Source organism: Talaromyces stipitatus, genomic scaffold, assembly GCF_000003125.1.
Source record: "Talaromyces stipitatus ATCC 10500 scf_1105507295515 genomic scaffold, whole genome shotgun sequence".
NCBI classification, from domain to species: Eukaryota; Fungi; Ascomycota; class Eurotiomycetes; order Eurotiales; family Trichocomaceae; genus Talaromyces; species Talaromyces stipitatus.
The window spans coordinates 349,989-369,717 of NW_002990118.1; the positions used below are offsets into that span (position 1 = coordinate 349,989).

Below are 19,729 nucleotides of genomic sequence, written 5' to 3' on the forward strand. Positions count from 1 at the left end.
CACACACACACTCAATATCCGCAGAGTCAACCATTTCAAATCCAAAGGAAAACATGAAAATCAAAAACAATATAACTCGGAGGGTGTTGAACGCTCAATTCACAATCTGTAGATCTTGGTGTTGCGACCCGGAGATCTATATTCCCACTAACCTGTTCCATAACCATATCACCATTTCATGTTCAGGGATTCAGTAAATTTTCCAAGTATCTCTGATGAAGATGCCTTAGTTAGGCTGTCCGCAAGCATGTCGGTGGTAGGGATATATATTGGCTTTATCTCCCGGTGGTTTACGAAGTCACGTATAGCATGATATCGAATCAGGATGTGCTTGCTTCGAGAATGCAGCACTGGATTGTCGGATAGCTTCATTGCGGACTGATTATCCATATAGAATGGAGTCGGTCCCTTAGATCCTTTCTGAATCGAATGCAAGAAATGTCTAAGCCATACTGCCTGCTTGGCTCCGTCTGACGCAGCAATATACTCAGCTTCTGACGACGAAGTCGCAGTAATTGGTTGCTTTCGGCTTGACCAACTTACAGGGCCACCAGCCAGTATAAAAATATACCCACTAGTTGAACGTCCCTTTGTAGCATTGGCATATGACGCATCCGTATAACCGACTAATATCTTACCACTCCCCTTTTCATCTAACGCTCGGTAGATGATAGCATATTTGATTGTACCGCGGACATATCGGAGTATTCGCTTGACCGCTTCTAAATGGACTTTTGTGGGTTTGGCCAGGTGTTGGCTGAGACGATTGACAGGAAACTGGATATCTGGCCGCGTTCCACCAGCTAAATATGTTAGTCGTCCAATGATTCTTCGGAACTTTGAGTGCAGATCTTTTGGAAGCGTTGAGATCTGCTGAAAGGTCGTACTAGTCCGAGAGGTAGGATACGATCCTTCGATGATCATGCAAATTCTTTAAGCATCTGAGTAGCATAGAATTCTTGATCCAGTCGTATACCTCCATTTGGAAGCCAGGTGATTCGGATTCCTAATATCTTCTTTGCAAGTCCAGGATCCTTCATTGGATGAAATTTCTTGAGTTTCCTCTTTGTCCAGTCAATGTCCTTAGTTGCTTTACCGAACACTAAGATATCATCCACGTATAGCGCAATGATGACTCCTCGTTCATTGATAAAGACACTTGAATCAGCTGTTGAAGGCTTAAAACCAATAGTGTTAACGAATGACTTGACTTTCTGATTCCAGAGGTTGGCAGATTGCCGTAAGCCATACAGCGATTGTAAGATCTCACAGACCTGATCTGGTTCAGTTGGTCCGACACCATGGTCCTCTAAGCCCTGGGGAATTTCCATGAACATTTCCTTGTCGATTCTTGAGCCTACGAAGGCGTTTGTAGCGTCAAGTAGATGAGCAACCATCCCGTATGAAGCTGCAATAGCGAACAGCACACGGAGGCTTTCCAGTCGGATTACTGGTGCAAATGTGTCTTCAAAGTCTAAACCTTCCTGTTGAGAGAATCCTCTGGCAACTAGTCGTGCTTTGAATCGTTCTAGACGCCCATCTGCGCCATATTTCAGATCGAAGACCCATTTACATGATATGACTGATCGTCCGATTGGTCGTTTAACAAATTTCCATGTGCCGAAGCGTATCAGATTTCGAATCTCAAGACCAATGGCTTCACGCCATCTAGGTCCATAAATTGGATGATTGACAGCTTCCTCATAAGTCTTGGGTATAGGAATTTGCTCCCCTTCAAGCCGCTTGTCAACTCGTAAAGCAAACTCGTCGTCTTCGCCTAGTAGGAGTTCTATTGCAACTGCCAAATTGGCTGTTTCTCGTAGACGTGTCTCCTCATGAGAGACTTGGGAAGAACTATCCGTTGTTGATACTTTACTCGCTTCCCTTTCTTCCCGACGTCTTTCTTGACGACTTTTCCGGCCGTATATTTGCTCTGTTTGCTGTGATTCAATTAACGCCTGGGTTGGTTGTCGTATACGCTCAGATCGTCGCTTTGGTGAAGCATCTTGCTGAGATGTCTTTGGTAATGAAGGTGTAGTGGACGGGTTTGGATCAGCTAGATCCGGTGTAGTCGACGTAGTGGATTCTTGACTATGTGACTCGTCGACTGCGGTAGTTGCATCAACATCATCCTTGTGGTTGAGCACGGTAGGACTCATAGCGGTAGTTGATGCAGAATTGATAACTGGATTGACAGTGTGGTTAAACACACTAGGATTCTCAATGAGGCTGTTATATGCCTCATCATTCGTAAACTCTCGATCACCTGCTTCATCAGAAATGAAGCCTCGTTGATCCTCCAAAAAGATTGGATTGGTGACCTTCCGTACTCGCCCTTGTCTATCAAGTACGAGATATTGACTGCTGCTCTTGGTATAACCCACAAAAACACCTTCTTGAGCCCTCGGATCAAGCTTATCCTTTGTCTCAATGTGAAACCAGACTTTGCAAAAAGGAACTTTGAGCTTTGCAAGGTTATACTTCTTCTTATAAATCATCTCATATGCAGACTTCCGTTTCTCCCCTTCCCTTGGTGAAAACATGGTTCGGTTTCGAAGAAAGTTGGCCATCCTAACTGCATATCGCCAATACTTCTTCGGAACATTCATCTGCTGCATCATCGCTCTCGCGATCTCAAGTATGAAACGATTCAGACGCTCTGCTGGTCCATTCTGTGGTGGTGTATATGGCTCTGTAAACTCCAGGTCGATTCCCTTCTTCTCAGCCCATGATCCTAATGCGGCAAACTCCTTCGCATTATCCAATCTAATATTGATCAAGGCCTTCCCTAGAATACGTTCTTCTTTAGCCATCCACTTCTCCAAGATCTCAATCACGGTCTCAGTACGTCGATTGTCCGTGATGTAAAGCCATGAGAACCTAGTCGCATCATCAACTATTGCCAAATAGTACTGGCCTTGATACGGTCCCCAAAAATCAATATAAACTCGTTTCAACGGTTCCTTCTCCTTTGGAACCTCTCCTCGATTCTGGCGCTTCACACTCTTCGCCTGAATACACGTCTCACATGTGAAATCATACGATTCTGGAAGCTTCAAACCCATTCGCTTCACTAATCGTTTCATCCTTGGCTTCCCTGGGTGTCCAAATCGCTTATGAAGCAGATCCCAATCTGGTTCTCTGGACACTATTCGAGCCTCTTCATCCTTATTCATTCGCCTTGATCTTGTCATGAGTGTATCCTGGGACTCCACTGAGCCTAGATAACTCGTTCGACCGATATTGTAGCCTGTAGCCAGAGTCTTTCGATCCTTTCTGTAGAATCGATATCCATCCTTCTCATGAGCATTGTAGATTCCATCTCGATACAACACTTGTGTCGAGAGAAGGTTTTCTTCCATGTCTGGCACATATAAAACATTATTCAACCTTGCCACTCCTCCATCCATAAGAGGAACTCTAGCAATCCCTTTTCCCATAATCTTAAGGTTTCCTCCTGCAGTCTTTAGGACGCCTCTGTATCTTGTGTCAAGTTTTTCTAGGCATTGAATATCGCCGGTGCAGTGACTCGTTGCACCTCCATCAATAGTCCACTTCTTGACCTTTTGCTCACTTTGGTCTGGGTCTATGCTTGTAGCTCGATCTGCATAATGAACTCCAATCCACACCTTATATGCACTTTCTTCGCTGCTTTCCTCGCTGACACTCTCATCCTCAGTATCAGATTCTTTAGAAGCATTCCTAGCCTTTCCCTTAAACCTAACTTTCTTACTTCTCTTCTCGTGTGCTTTCTTTCTAGAGCTTCGCGTCTTTGAGCTCTCTTGAGAGTCATCTCTAGACTCTTCTTTCGACTTCTTTCGTTTGTCTGGTTTTGGACAATTCCTCGCAAAATGACCCATCTCGTTACAGTTGAAGCACTTAATATCAGATGCGCGGTTGGCCGATTCATTGGCTCCGATGGTCTTATTGGTACTGCCACCTTGCATGCGCTCTTGCTGTTGTAATCGTGATAGTACAAGCCCTCTCGATAGGTCCCCAGCTCCCAGTATTGAGAACTTCATAGAATCGTACTCTGACGGTAATCCTTCCAGAAAAATAACCATAATCGTCTTCTCTGGCAATTTCACTTCTCCGCCACTCACGTCAACTAGCTCTGTATGCCTCTGTTCCAACTGCTGTAGTCCTGCCTCTACTGTCGTTGTAGAGCTCATTTTCCATGTTATTACATCGCGAATCGCATACGCAACGTCTACTTCCGTGCGCCTTTCATATTTCTCCATAAGGTACGCCCATATCTCTCCTGATGACCTCATATGTTGGACCGCGGATTCATCACTTTCGGTAAGGTTCTGTAGGATGTACAATTTCGACAAGGAGTCTGCTGCACTCCATTTATCGTCCTTAAGAAGCTCATCTATCTTCTCAGATTGCTTCCTCCACTTATATGTATAATCCAACACTCTCCAGCACCCTTGTGACTTTAGGAATAACTCATACTTGTTTTTCCAACTTCGAACGTTTGTCCGATCGAGTTTCGCTATCTCGAATGTCATAAACTTTCTCCCATTGACCTCCTCAAACGTAGGAATCGTTTCGTCGTCTGGCATTCTCGCTAACTTGTCCACAAGTTGTCGGTCCGGTGTAAACTCTCGTATGGGTACCTCGACTCTAACCACAGTATTCTGCCAACCGCTGTGTACGGTGTTGTCTCTTTCTTGTTCGACGATCTCGTTCTCGGTGGCTTCGTCACGTTGACCTAAGGCTGTCTCGTTGCCTTGTTCGAATGAACCAGGAATTCTACCCTCTGGCTCAGGAGTCGTGGAAATAAACCGTCCTCTCTCGTCTCGTTGTCTCCGAGACATCAACTAGCCTTGAGCTGTAACACTTCTTCCTTCCAAACTTTCGAAGCGCGGTCGTATGCCCGAATTCGTCGTAACAATAGGTTGGCCGGCCTATCTTTACTAAGAGGATCGAGGATACAACAGACTAATCACGATACTATTACCTGCTTACACCCAGCGGTGATTCCGGGTGGTTCGCCCTAAGGTGCAAGACTCGCTTCCACGAACGCTGTTATGCTATCCTGCAGCTTAGCCCCAAGGACATGCTACCATGTAAATAAATCGGTGAATAGATCGTATAGACTCAGAGGATTAATATCGTTCAGTAATAGTGATCAATGATCAGTTGCTTGTAAGTATTAATAAGGAGATGATTCGATGCGTTGAATCTCTGTGTATTGCTTGTCTGTCTTCTAGTTACCTACAACTCAGGGGTTGAAGCTATAGCTAGTCTCGGAACGACTAGTGTCACGTGACCTTACGGTCAGATTCTTTACACAGATAAATGATAGGTAATAGGTACCTAGTCTACACCTATATTGAAATAGCGTGACTTCCAAGATTGTTAGATCACTGGAGGGTAGTAACTTCTATACATATAGCCATGTAATCTTAATCTATTGCTAGATAGTGAAGCTAGGTATCTCCTCTATTATGATAATTTATGCGACCCCATTAGTGAAGCTGAGGCAATTCGAGCGCATAAATTTCGCAGTCAATATTTCTGAACACGGATTTGCTAAGTTAAGACAAGTATTTAAGTGCAAATATGCAAATATTGCGAGTGTTGGTTTATATGTGCAATCGAGATTCCTGGCACCGACGCGAACCGAGGAGAGGTCACGTGAAGGTACACGTGACCTCGTCAAGCTGTCGAGGATTAGGTAAGCTAAACCTAATCAAGGAAAGCCTACAAGATTGGTACAAGGAAAATTCGAGAATTGAAGACACAAGATTGAGCCTACGAATCAGTTTTACAGCTCTCTATCGAGAATCTTCTATTGAGATTGTCTGGATATCTTCTATATGGGATTCTCAAACATAAATAGTGTCCAAAAATCCCATCAAGATGTAGATAGAAGAGCGTGCGCAGAATTAGGTCAATATCAATATTTCCACTATAAAAACATCTTTGAGTATTGAGCTTAACTGAGTTTGTGCTAGTACACAGCAAGTTCCGATACAAGCAAGGACTATATAGACCGCGTCGGGGCCTCATTAAGAGAAGAGAACACAGACGATTGAATACATTTTGACCATAGTACTTGGAGTACCACCTGAAGCGCGTGTACGGACGTACGTACATTGTTTTATTGGCTTTATAAGCCAACCCACAGCGAGGGTATTTCTCTTTATTCATGGAATAGTAGTGTGCGAACTCGCTAACTTATCCTACCGTCAAAAGCATCGCCGAGGTTTAGTGATGTTCGAAATTATTGGTGAAGTGCATAGCGTAGTGAGGCCCAACTGACCTACCAAATATTAATCAGGAAGAAACACATATTAAAGCGAGGGGTTTTGATTATTCATTATAGAGGACAATTCCTTGTTGAAAATAGCACAACTTTGTCAGAAAGGGATATCCAAGCATTAAATTCAAAAGATACGGTAACGTAATCGGACACCCACCCGATCATGACACCCACCCGATCACTTTCTCCGGAAAACGCGCTCTATACGAATTTCAAACTTGAATTTCTCACCCACATACAAAATAAATACAATATTTTAACTAGTAGTACGATTTGGACATCGATTAATTTTATGCCCGATAATTCCACACCCACTGCACTTCGGTGGCGCTCGTAGGCGTGGTTGAGAGGTTTGGGGTTCGGATTCGACTGGTGCAGTCGGGATAGGTTGAGATGCCTCATTCCGACTGCCTATTAGCTCCTGAGCTTCCTGCGCTGTAAGAGATCCTTCATGAGATATCTGAGCTCTAGACCTTTTACGTTTTTTCTTTTCCTTCTCATTTGCGGCTCGTAAATCATGCACCTCTTTCTGTATAATCAGAAGCTCATTCCTGCTCATTTCGTATGCTTTGGACAGCCGGTTTATCGCTTGATCAACCACCTCAAATGGACCTATTGTACGATCATTAATACGCTTCTTTATTGTTGCCGTCTGACGGTTGAATTGACGTGGATTTTGAGGTGTTTGCTGGCAAGAAGATTGTGAATTACTTGATCGACTAGGAGGGGGTGTCGGGGTCCGAAGTTGAACTGTAAGCTTTTCATAAACATGATCTGGATTATATGGCACTAATCCAGTAGCTTTGAAGCCATTCTGAACATTTTCAGCTTTATATGCCATTGCACGAGCCTCTGGAAAAGCCGTAAGAAAGTCATATTTATCAATATGATTGAACCCAAGCCGTACACGTTGCTCAACAAGCCGTCCATATTGTCGTTTTAGAACTGCAAAACAACTCACATCTAGAGGCTGTAAGAGATGCGAGGAATGAGGTGGCATACACACTGGTATAATGTTATTTTCAGTGCAAATTTGATCAAATTGAGGTGTCAAATGGCTTCCATGGCCATCAAGAATAAGCATCCGATATCTCCCCTTCGTACGGCTTGTCGTATGAGGAATAAAGTGCTTTTGAAGCCACCGTATTCCAATCTCATCTGTTGTCCAGCCATTTTTACTAATATCAAGTCTCCAATCTTGTGGAAGAGTCTCAAACCAGCCTTGTTGATAATAGGTTGTTGCTTTGAAGATAACGTATGAGGGCAAAGCCCATCCAGTGGAATTAACTGCTTCAATTGCTGTAACCCACTCGCGATTGCCAGGTTGCAATAAATAAGGCCTTCCATATCGATCGCTGCCTGTAATAACTTTTGCAGAAGCACAGAGACCCATAGCGAAGCCAGTCTCATCAAAATTATATATATCTTCCGATAAGATCCCATATTCTTGGATGACCTCTTGTACGCGGTTAAAATGCTCTCGGATTATCTTAATATCCTCACATTTTGCTCGCTCGTAGTTATATCTTCGTGAAAATCGTAGTTTGACTTCCGGATGTCGATCAACAAATCGATAAACCCATCTCTCACTGACATGTTTATTTCCATTTTGAGAAAGAAGAAGATCTGCCATATCTTGTACGAGGGATGGCCGGGGAGGTAATCCGCGCTTATCGAGGTCAAGGATCCATTTTAGAAGAGATTCTTCTTCGTTCTGAGTCAATACATGACTATTGGCGCGTTTTTCAATCTTATATTCAATGCCATTGAGTCGGTCATGGAGAGTTGTGTAAGGAACATTGTAAATGCGTACGGCTTGACGAATTGATCGAATTTTGCCATTTTTTAAATCGGAAATAGCAAGTAGGATCTTGCCCTCTTGTTCCACCAACTTTTCCCGATATCCTGTACGAATTGGTGGCATGGCGAAGCTTTGAAATTTGTGTACAAAGATAGTTGATGTGGGTTGGGCGGAAGTGATCGGGTGGGTGTCATGATCGGGTGGGTGTCCGATTACGTTATCATCTAGTTTCTATCAACTTCAGAGATTGAGGGCAGAATAGGACTCGATAAATCCAACAAGTGAGTAAAGGCTCCTTCAAAGTACATATTTTCCTTTTCAAAGCGTGATAAATTGACATTTGGAATGGAGATTATATCATTTATATGATCAATCCGGTAAAATTCACTATGCTACATTACCTCGGCTTGGTATGATATGCTTGCTCATCATCGCTTGATGGAACGTCCAAGATAACCCGCTGAGCGTATCGTACTTGTTATTCACTTACATCAATGTGTATTATTACGAATGCGGGACCTTGTCACGGTAAGAAAGCTAATACCGCACTAGTATTGTGGAACGAGCGGCACGGGATCAGATTAGATGATCAGATAAGATTAGCTTCTATTTGGGCTCCATCAACCATGGTTTGTCTTACCCTTCTGCTTCTCACGAGTCACACAAGTAGAGATTAACCGGAATAGGCAAGTACATGACAGTATGTCTATGAGATTTGGCAAAGCTTGCGGCCGAAATCGGCGGTTATATTGCCAGTGAGATAAGCTCCGTTTAAAGAGTCTGTCAGAAGAATCAAGAATCCGCAGCCAATGGATTGACTAGATAGTGTTACACTACTGCACTACGGAAGCAAGGATTATCCGTAACCATTAGGGTTAGGGTATCAGAGATATCAGAGATATTCTATGATGGATATGATCTAAGTATCAGAGAAATCAGAGAAACTCTATGATTTCTATGATGATGATGGAATATATAAGGACACTCGTTCATCATGTATTTAGTTTTATTCTATCGTCTTGAATTAACCGTGCTAAGTACCCCTTAGCTTTGACAACTTGAGTATACGTTCTTCTATCGAACCGGATATTCATCCTTTTATTAAGACTTTGCTTTCAAGAAGCCTTTCGTACTTAGAAGCCTTATAACTTCAGCGTGTTATAAGCTATCCGAGATATACTCGACGGTAGTTTGACCGAAGTTTCCGACAGAGTCTCCAAATATTGTGTGGAATTTCACCCTAATTCAACCTTAAAAGAATGAGAAAACATGAGTCCTTATTTCCTATATGCATAGATGTAGCATTGAATGAAAATGTCCAAAATCAGTGTTGGACCACGTGAAAGAATGAACAAGTAGTAATCAAGACATTGTTTTGTGGCTGAGTATTATGTTTTTCAAGTTGTCCGCTATCATCATGCATTAGATAAAAATTAGAAGAACTCTCTACAAAACTAGCTTGCTATGCGCAATGCCATCATACAATATTTTCAAAGATTTCCGCAGACGCTTCGTCTATCCCGACAGTTGCCGACTCAGTGGATCCACTGCTCATCATCTTTCATGTGGTGGTAAAATACACAGAGAACGCGTTCAGTACTAGCGCGCGAGTAACGCAATGGATAACTTATAACTCGTTAAGTTATACTAGTAAGCCCAGAAATACGAGAAAAAGCGGCGCTGTGTACGAGATTTCACATGGCATCAACAACGTGCCTCCATAGCCTAAGATATGGATAGAACGCAACACTAACTGAATATCTCGCAACTCATAAGTCAGAGTAAGATCTGGAACGCATAATTACTAACCGACCCTGAAGTATTAGGTACGTAAGGGTCGGTGACATGGTAATTAAGCATGAAAAAGGTGCTAGAATTAATTAATGGCCAATACCAGACTAAATTGCAAGATTTCAGTCAAATCTTCCTTCCTCATAAACTCTATTGTAGAAACAATCTAGTCCACGTTGCTTACGAAGCGTTTCTACCTGTAGAAAGCTCCCATAGATCCATTTCCGACATTATCGTGTAAGCTCTCCTAGCTGCGTCTCATACTTCCTGAACCTCATCCGGTCCATCAGCAATCGCTTTAAACTATTCTATCCACAAGCTGTAAATATCTCGACACTTCTTCTCGTTATCACTACCAGGGGGTCTGTGATTGAGATATGTGCAGATACATTTTCCATCCAAAAGAATATAGTTGGCCGCAGCCAAGATTCGAGCATCCCGTACATTGTCAAGAGGAAGTTTCTTTTCAATATCGGTCAGCTATATCGACAGTAGAGTATTTATTTATATTTCCATCGATCGAGGACACCGGCGTGGGTGCAGCGCGCAGGGAATGACGGCCAATTAACATATCCATTACACGACTCCTGTACCTCAGAAGCAGTGTCGGGAGTGTCAATGTGCACTGTATGTTGGAATTTTTTAAGTCATACAAGCTTGAAGAAAATATATAAATGGGAGAGATTATATAGACCAAAATTCCCCATTCCAATCCTCTTCCAGATTGATACTAAAGATAGGATCGTGTTCAAACACCCTACAGTCTTCCCGGTAGTTGACTTTCTAAGACACCGTCTAAAGAACACTAATAGGGATTTTGGTGTTCTCCCACCTGGGCACTTGAAGTACCTTTCAGAATTTAACCAAATGAGGTGGAAGTTCAATGATCAACTGAACCACCGCATCCTGCCGAGTATCATCATCAAAAAGTACCCGTGCGAATGTAAAGACAAGCGTCCATAGAATTCCTGCGAAGAGAATGATTCCTTTGTCCTCACGACTTCGCGACATAGGATCGAAAGGTAGGAAATCGTTCGTATAGATACCGTCGATCTTATGCGCTGCATCATGGGCGTTTATACTACCCTCTGCAAGCGCTTGGAAATATTGGTGGGCTATGTATAGCTACAACACCTGCGCGCTTAAATACAATACGGCGTCAATCGTAGTATACATGAAACACGCATGTGCTATTACAAATTCTAATATTGGAAATATGTTGGAGAGATGGTTTCCAAGTCTCAGCGGGCCTCTTAGTCGAGTAAGGCAGAGGACGTCTGTCTAGAGGGGGTATTCCAAACAGTACGTTAAAATTGGATATACCTACACCACGGTTCATACAAGAAAATATGAATCAATGCCGTGAACCGCGTAAAATCAAACATCTCAAATAAGTTGCGGCATCGTGCCATAAATCTAGTGTACATATAAGACCAGCTTCAGCCACTTTAGGCAGCCTCAGCAACCACCTCGAACTCTACTGCGTTAAGCTCTAAAATTTTTGTGTGGGCCTTTCTAGCCACATATTTTGTTTCAATATCCCCATCAGGTTCATCAACAATTTCTTTGAACCGTCCTTCCCATAATTTCCACGTATCTCGTGCTCTGTTCCCACGGTTGCTATCCGCTGTGTAACTATAACAATACTCTCTGATAGCTTGCCCAGCCAGAAATATAACGTTGGCAGCAACTAGAACCTTGCGCATTAAGGATCTTCCAAAGTTCAACACGTTTTACTAACGAGAGTACCCATTCCAATCCTCGTCTAGCCTGAGATTGAATACCGGATCGTGCCGGTATAGAATGCGGTCTTCCGGGTGATTGAATTAGCGACGTACCGCGTATGAGATGTCAAATTGACATTTTGTATGGTTTTACTTACATTCTGATTTTTGGCCGCTCGAGGGGGGAGTTTGCGGATTTCAAGGATCAATTGGACTAGAACATCCTATCTGGCATCATCGAACGGAATGATCGGGGTGAGGGTAAAAACAAAATCATGGGAGGTTAATAAGCAACCAGTCAGGCCTTTGTCCTTGTGAAAGCACAATCCGGGATCTAACGGGAAATAAACATCCATGTACAGCGCATCAATTTGCTGTGCCGCATTGTGAGCAGTTAAATCGCCATCCACAGAAAACAAGCGCTTCAAGATGTTGCCTATCTCATAGGTAATGTCCCCCTGGCTAGAGCCCTCAATTTCCTCATCAATATAGGAGATCACAGATTCACTGCTGCTTGATAAGTCTCTTTCATGGTAAGAATAACAAATGCCAGTCACTGATCAATATCTGTCTCTGTTCCACGACCTATGCTGCTATGGTGGTGATAATGTTGAGTATGGATTCTAGTAGGAACAAATTAGAATAGACAGGTGGTCAATTTTTTTCAGAAAGGGGAATTGTATAACTAAGTTCGACCCTAAAAGAGTAAGAGAGGAGATGATACAGAAACACAGGTTATGATTGGCACGCTATCTATCGGCGCTTAGTAAGACTGAAGGCGGTAAATAAGTGGTCACCAAATAGTATGAAACAATTTGTTCGGGCTATGTACCAACCGGGGGGAAATTTGACGGCCTTGAGAAGGCAACTCTAGAAGCATTGGATCAGCAGGGTCGAGAGCGGCTTCGCGAACACATGTATCGGTCTACTAAAATTTCTCGCGCTAGTACGACCCCCTACAAGACGTAGTAAATGCTGTTTCGGTTTTTGGGTGTGTACTTTGAAGGCCGGGCTTTATCTGTTCTTACTTTTCTGTTCGAATCGCTTCATCACTACGTGTGTTTAGTTGGGTCTTATATCCTGTCAGCCTTGAACTCTTATCCAAATCTGCCGAACAGATGTATGAACAGTTTAATGATACAGTGCCTACTTGCCAATATATCAAAGCATGTAGCTTATTATAGGGTCTTCAGCTTCACATCACAATGAGTGGTCGTGCCCCCTGCCCTGTGTACTTGCGCTACAATGTATGAAATTCCAGTCCAGGCTGACGTTACTAAATACACCTTATCGTAGAGCTATAAGATGGTATAATAATATTGACAAATTATAGATATCAGTGCTTTTCCTTGTCTTTCTGTGAAAAGCGTACTCTGTACAAGGTAATACAATCCCAATTAAAGTTTGGAGTGTATGGTAATCGCGTACGATAATAATACCGTATTGAGAGGATATTACAGATTCAAAACATGTACCCCACTACGGATCAGATAAGATCCGAGCAGCAAATCATATAAGAGAGGCCGGCAAATCATAAATGTGCCCACCATCAGATAAAATTTTTCCTGTGTTGCATCAATAATACCGGCGTCGACTTGTCAGACACTCAATTGACTTTCTAATCAGCCGAATCACACCACTTCATTGTGGAGTATTGCCTACCTCGGCCTACGAGTCGGTGAGAGGGTTTGTGTGATCAGTTTTATCAAGTTGAGCTTAGAGTAACCAAGGAATAATTGGCAAATGGTATGAAGGCCGTCCGACTGTTCGATATTTCCCTTCCATTGAATCAAATGCAAATGGAACAGTATGAATATTCTCAAGAAAGCTGGGATACGTTCAATCTGGCATATTGATTGGAGATTACAATATCTTTTTTAATGCGGCTTCCCTAGCAATAGATTCTATCTGATGGATATAAAAGGCCTCACTTCATTTCTATTAAGACTTTTACCCACAAGCATCTAAAGAAAATCATATTTCGAACGCCGGGGAAAATCAGATAGCTAGTAGACCGGTATGCCTATAGGTGGGCTTTAACCTCCACCGTCTTCCTACTGGCGTTTATCGAATCCAACAATTCGTCCGCCCGAACAGCAAGAATAGAGAGAAGAGTATCGCTGATCTAGCAATTTACTAGTTAGTCATACGTCACGTAATCGCATTTGGGGGCAACTCACTCCGTGGGTGGTTTCACAAGACCCTTGCAGCCATATAGCAGCATCACGCACCACTGAGCCGGGTTTGAAGAGTAAACGGTAATTTCTTTGTACAAGAGACCCATTATCTTCTGATTCAGAGAGTAAAAGTGGCTTCAAGTCCTTCAGAATTCCAGAGAAAGGTCTCCTATGATATCCGGTGGCGAGAACTACTAGATCGTAGGCTTGTTCGGAGACTTTCACTTCATCTGTTATCGTATTTCTCAATTGGAGGATCAATCCCTCGCCTGATTTGGCCTTCTTAGCACCAAATACTTCGCTGTTGTTGTAAATAGACAATGTCCAATCACGAGGCTCGGGTTTGAGGAGTCGTTGCCTGTATATCTTTTCGTAAATGTGTTCGATCAGGGGTAGTCTCACGACGCTGTAGTTGGTGGCTTTGTTCTTTTTCAGGGTCTGTTTTCGATGAGCAGAGTCGAGGGAGTAGAATTCATCAACGCTTGCGGGATCGAAGATTTCATTCACGCTGCAGGAGAGTATCGAAGTTAGGAGCATTCAAACACAGAAGAGAACGCCAAACTTACAATGGACTATCATCACTGGGCCTCAGAGCAGAATCTCGAAAGATAAGAGAAACCCGAGATTTTGGATATCGAGACTGCAAATCCTCGGAAATCTCGACCGCGCTCTGGCCTCCTCCTACAACTGCAAAATTGTAATTTCCATTCTCATCTTTAAATTGTTGCGGTACTCGATTCAGGTATTGAGACGAATGAACAATTCGATCACTGGAATCTGGACTCTTCAATCCTTTTGGGATGGAATATTCCCCCCCATTTGCCACAATAACATGTTTGGAACAAATTCGCTGCACATCACCGGATTGGACGTCCCGTGATGTAACCCAGAAACAATCAATAGCTGACTCAGGCGAAGGTGCCTTCTGCTGTCCAGGGCTCACATTCAAGACCTCCTGGTTGTATGTCACCTGATCTCGGAAATGAGACGCGCACCACTTCATGTAATCATTGAACTCTTCGCGGAAGGGCGTTTGGGTTGATAAGTTAATGAAGTTGGCAAGTCGGTTATGCTTATGTAGATAGTTGACAAAGGTAAAGTAGGACTGAGGATTGCGCATCGTAGCTAGGTCCTTCATGAAGGAGATCTGCATCTTCGTTCCGGGAAGAAGCATACCGGTGTGCCATCCGAATTCTGCTTGACGTTCGAGGAATAGGACGCTTTTGTCAAACGAAGCTCCTCGCTCATGTATTGCAATCGCGATTGCAAGAGCTGCTGGGCCGAATCCCACGCATACTATGTCGTATTGTGAGCTTTCAGGACTGGCCTTGAAGGGGGCATCGATGCTTGAGGAAGTTTCAATTGACTGCATGACGGGGTTGTGTGAGAGATAAACAGGAAAATCACTTTTGATGGCGATGAGAACTGTCAAAGACAACCAAGAAGCTGGATTGTGCTGAGTATAAGAGAAAACAAAATAATTCTGAAAGTTCTCCAGACTTCAAAACCCGACTAGCTAGCGAATACCGCCAAAGATTCTCTGTCCACGCTAGCAACAACGGATCATGAGCAACTTGCGTAAGTTGATGGAATTTAGGGGCTTTACAGCTAAAATCGGCCGACGTAGTTACGTTGAATCTTGAATCGCAAAATTATTGACTGTGGGGCAGAGTTTCGTATGCATTCTGGGATAAGCCACAGCTCACGTTGTCCGGTGTCGGATATAGGTACAATACCAATTCGCTTCTCGTGTTTTCAGGTAATTTGCTCCTTGGTAGTCAAACCTCGGATCCAATTGACGAATCAATGGTGCTTTGGGCAGAATGTCTTTTAGGAATTTTCGTCAGTCCTGGAATGACACAGGCTGTATTCATCCATGTGGGCTGGCGGGCGGGGAACACTAGCGCGGTATTTGTCGGGTGTTGTGTATATTACCAGAGGGTAATCCTAATACGTAAAACATTGGTTACTTATTTCTTCGTTCATGAGCTTAGGACCAGCGTACCCATCACTTATTCACAGGTTCACTTAAGAATGTTATGTAATTATGTATTGACGTCAATTGCGAGAAGTGCCGAGTCTTCGGAAAATCAAAATCAAAATTTCCGAGCGATGCAGAAGATTAGATCTGTTCTTAAATCTAGGTCTTCTTTCCCACTACAGGATAGATGTAAAAATTGCAGAATTGAAAAGAGAGCCTTACTCATCAGAACTACCTATTCACACTTGACCTCAGCATGGGCGCCGATATGCAGTCTAGCTCTGCAATAACACGTCTGCAACAGACCCAAAGACATATCTGCCCTGAGTGCCCCCAAGCCCCGACCCAGAAGGAATCCATCGTTCACGGACCAACGACCCCGGCGCTATGGGAGATTACGCTAGCTGAGCTCCTCGAATTTCAATGTATAGAGCATGCTGGCCGTGAGTGCCTCGTTGTTCCGTGGACGAATACAAGATGGACATATAGACAGCTACAAATGGAGAGTGAGCGGCTGGCGCGAGGCTTGCTCGCAAATGGAATCCAGCATGGTGACCGTATTGGTATTATGGCAGGAAACTGTGAGCAATATGTTTCACTGTTCTTTGCTGCTGCAACTGTTGGGGCGATTTTGGTGGTTATCAATAATACATACACGAAGGCGGAGTTGATGTATGCGTTGGAACATACAGGTTAGTCTTCCCTTCTGTCTTATGAAAAAGCAAGTTGTAAACCTGACAGTGGTTACAAGCCTGCAAAATGCTGTTTATATCACCGACCATTGGTCGTCATTGTTTGGAAGAAGCTATCAATTACCTCGAGAATCGAGATCGGTCACATTCTCTTCCTGGCCTCAATGAAGTGGTCATTATCCGTGGACAATACCATAATTTGAAGACATATGAGGATGTTATACTTGAAGGACGAGGTGTTTCGCGAAATGTAGCATACCGGCATACCAACGTCGTCAGTCCGTATGATGTATGTAACTTGCAATTCACGAGTGGATCAACAGGGAACCCGAAGGCATCGATGCTAACCCACCAGTAAGTCCTTGTCGCACACTATTCAGAAATAGAAATAGCTCATAATTCTTAGCAACCTTATTAATAATTCCCGTTTTATCGGCGATCGCATGGACCTGACGTCTTCCGATGTTCTTTGTTGTCCACCTCCTCTATTCCATTGCTTCGGCCTTGTGCTGGGTCTACTGGCCTGCGTCACTCATGGCGCCAAAGTCGTCTATCCTGGGGAAACATTTGAGCCAGCTGCTGTTCTTGATGCAATCTCAAAAGAACAATGTACCGCCATCCATGGTGTGCCTACCATGTTTGAATCAATCTTTGCGGTATCCCGACCTGAAAATTTTGACTGTTCCCGTTTGCGAACAGGGATCATCGCTGGCGCACCGGTCCTTTACTCTCTCATGCAAAGATTGGTAGCAGAGCTAAACATGACCGAGTTTACCAGTAGCTACGGACTGACCGAAGCATCGCCCACGTGCTTTAATGCGTTCACACATGACTCGATCGAGCGACGATTGACTACCGTCGGCAGGGTAATGCCTCATGCTAGCGCTAAAATCATTGACCCAAAAACCGGACGAACACTTCCAATTGGCGAGCGAGGAGAACTGTGCATGAGCGGTTATCAAGTACATAACGGATACTGGAAGGATCCCCAAAAGACAGCAGACACACTACTTCGTGATGAGGATGGAAGGGTATGGTTGCGGACTGGTGATGAGGCAGTCTTTGATGAAGATGGTTATTGCACCATTACTGGGAGATTCAAGGATATTATCATCCGAGGGGGAGAGAACATATATCCTCTCGAGATTGAGGAAAGACTTGGACGCCATCCAGCGATCTCTCATGCCGCTGTAATTGGAATCCCGGATGGCCATTATGGAGAAGTTGTGGGTGCCTTTATTGAACTCGAGCTTGATATCAAGGCATTGCCGTCTGCGGAAGAATTGAGAGATTGGACGCGAGAGACTCTGGGAAGACATAAAGCGCCACGGTACATATTTGCTTGCGGATCGCACGAGTTGCTTCCAAGAGTAATACCGCAGACTGGAAGTGGAAAGGTTCAGAAGCAAGTGCTGCGCGAGTTGGCTCACAAATTGATAGAACAGGGTAGAACAGAGACCCTGCTTGCATGAAGAGAATCCATACAGGAAATCATTGGAATAAAATGCTGTACTTATGGACACGAAAAACGAGATTGTATTAAGCATTTACCAGATTATACTGGCTATATATGACTCCAAATTTGAAGACTGGTTATTTAGTTGTCCGTCATAATTCATCATCTGTATATCTCGGTTCCCATTGTGGCCAAGGCGTCGCATCTATAGCAATATTGAAAAACTCGGAGCCAATGAATTCGGAGCTCAATATCCCATCATCGCCGAGAAAATTCTGCTGACTGAAAGTAGAAAAACCAATGTCTCCCACAACATCCGGTCGAACATATGTAGGTCTCAACTTATTAAACTGCGCTGCAAGGATAGCGGCCAACATATGGGCAGCATGGCATGGCAAACCGATAGATCTTAGCCAATCGATGAGTTTCACGACGAGGTCATCGAGGGCATCCACGTTGTGATTCGCCGCCTGGAGTTTTGCTTCGTAGATGTGTACAAGACGACAGAGAGTCAAGGCGGAAAAAGTTACGATGTGATATATGTGGTCGGTGAGATGGCGGGTTCGTTCGTCGGTAGTCTCGATGGCGAGGTTGATGATAGTTGTGGAATGATGGATCATTTCCATGACGATTGTTTCTATGACAGCTGAAGGGCCAGTTTGTCGTCGTGAAGGTGATCTTATGAATTGCCCATAGGCTAGGAGGTGGGCGAAATGAAAACCCATTTGAAGAAATTGTGAGCGTGGTTGATCTATCACAATATTAGCGTTGATACGTTAGGCTTGAGGACAGTTGTGACATACCGAATAACGTCATCCACTCCTGTTGCCATGTTTGCAAAGCTGCTTTCGCCTCGGTCAAGGTGACTTCGGACCCGGAACACTTTCCATAAATAATCCAATACAGACTAGATTCGGCCACCATTCTGGCTTCATAATTCGTCACGTTGTCTGCTCCAATGAGACGAACGCAGTGATTGATTTGTTCTTGATTGAGCAATGCCTGTCTGCGAGTGCCAACGGAGTATCTACCAAACAATCACTGTTAAATATCGCCATCAAGCTATCGAGATGCTGTACATACTGTAAATGAGCGAAACATAGGTGATTCCACAAACACCAAACATCGAGCTGCGGCCTTGTCACAGGAGTATTCGAACCAGCTCGGAATATCTCCACAAAATCAGGACTAGCTAATGCTTGCTGCAGTGCATAACCAGTTAATAGCCAGCTATCAACACTCAGCGGTACTTGGCCTATCGTTGTTGACCATAAACTTAGGATGAGTACGGCTTGGAAGAACTCGATAGGTTGTGGTACAATTAGTAATGAGGAGGTGACAAGGCGCATCGCCTCCTGGAAGAGTTTTGGTGCGAGTCTGTCAGCGAGGTCCTGGGTTGTGTGTCGAACTGCGATTAGGAAGATACTGCAGAGAAGTAATGGTGATTTGTTTATGTGTGATAGCAAGGCGGAAATTGAAATATCTTCAGGAAACTTTACCCAGCGGCCATAGTGAGTGTGGAAACTTCCATGTGTTAACCGAAGTACGTGGAATTTATCATACAAAGAGAAGGAAACTTACAGTTCGAGCAATGAATGTGCAGTTGATAACGGTACCATTCCGGATGATATGACATCGGAATGAGAGTTTGTATAAGTGGTATCCGGCGAATGTACACCGGCATCTGTAGCTGCATCTCTCAGGAGAAATACAGGAGCTGTATTTCCTTCCGATATCGAAGTTGTGGTGGACCTTGTATGAGAGACCTCTTTGTCGCTGGAATTGAACAGATCATTGAATCTGGTGTCAAGCCGGTCCACCAATGTCTCGATA

The 19,729-nt window shown here is 43.7% G+C and overlaps 5 protein-coding genes across 5 annotated transcripts, besides 7 other annotated features; 1 reads left to right on the forward strand and 4 right to left on the reverse strand.

Moving 5' to 3' along the window:
* Positions 1-168: 168 nt before the first annotated feature.
* TSTA_041560 (uncharacterized protein) lies at positions 169-5,071 on the reverse strand (the record flags this gene model as incomplete). Its single annotated transcript, XM_002484586.1, has 2 exons — positions 977-5,071; positions 169-803 (listed from the first exon to the last, which is right to left on the reverse strand). The coding sequence occupies exons 1-2, from the start codon at positions 4,821-4,823 to the stop codon at positions 169-171; spliced, it is 4,482 nt and encodes a 1,493-aa protein (XP_002484631.1). The 5' UTR covers positions 4,824-5,071.
* Positions 178-858: a mobile genetic element.
* Positions 927-2,087: a mobile genetic element.
* Positions 1,923-4,004: a mobile genetic element.
* Positions 2,385-3,284: a mobile genetic element.
* Positions 3,633-3,989: a mobile genetic element.
* Positions 3,699-4,496: a mobile genetic element.
* A 1,364-nt stretch (positions 5,072-6,435) lies between the features above and the next one.
* TSTA_041570 (pogo transposable element, putative) lies at positions 6,436-8,220 on the reverse strand (the record flags this gene model as incomplete). Its single annotated transcript, XM_002484587.1, has 2 exons — positions 6,586-8,220; positions 6,436-6,475 (listed from the first exon to the last, which is right to left on the reverse strand). The coding sequence occupies exons 1-2, from the start codon at positions 8,196-8,198 to the stop codon at positions 6,436-6,438; spliced, it is 1,653 nt and encodes a 550-aa protein (XP_002484632.1). The 5' UTR covers positions 8,199-8,220.
* Positions 6,624-8,153: a mobile genetic element.
* Positions 8,221-13,424: 5,204 nt separating the features above from the next.
* On the reverse strand, positions 13,425-15,352 carry TSTA_041580 (L-ornithine 5-monooxygenase, putative). Its single transcript, XM_002484588.1, has 3 exons — positions 14,334-15,352; positions 13,771-14,275; positions 13,425-13,715 (listed from the first exon to the last, which is right to left on the reverse strand). Exons 1-3 carry the CDS (start codon positions 15,137-15,139, stop codon positions 13,614-13,616), a joined length of 1,413 nt encoding a protein of 470 aa, XP_002484633.1. The 5' UTR covers positions 15,140-15,352; the 3' UTR covers positions 13,425-13,613.
* Positions 15,353-15,933: 581 nt separating this feature from the next.
* TSTA_041590 (long-chain-fatty-acid-CoA ligase, putative) lies at positions 15,934-17,912 on the forward strand (the record flags this gene model as incomplete). The annotated part of the gene is made up of 3 exons (XM_002484589.1): positions 15,934-16,440; positions 16,500-16,794; positions 16,847-17,912. The coding sequence occupies exons 1-3, from the start codon at positions 16,005-16,007 to the stop codon at positions 17,910-17,912; spliced, it is 1,797 nt and encodes a 598-aa protein (XP_002484634.1). The 5' UTR covers positions 15,934-16,004.
* A 136-nt stretch (positions 17,913-18,048) lies between these two features.
* Positions 18,049-19,515, reverse strand: TSTA_041600 (C6 finger domain protein, putative; the record flags this gene model as incomplete). The annotated part of the gene is made up of 4 exons (XM_002484590.1): positions 18,049-18,647; positions 18,700-18,923; positions 18,980-19,420; positions 19,478-19,515. The coding sequence occupies 4 exons, from the start codon at positions 19,513-19,515 to the stop codon at positions 18,049-18,051; spliced, it is 1,302 nt and encodes a 433-aa protein (XP_002484635.1).
* Between the last annotated feature and the right edge of the window lie 214 nt (positions 19,516-19,729).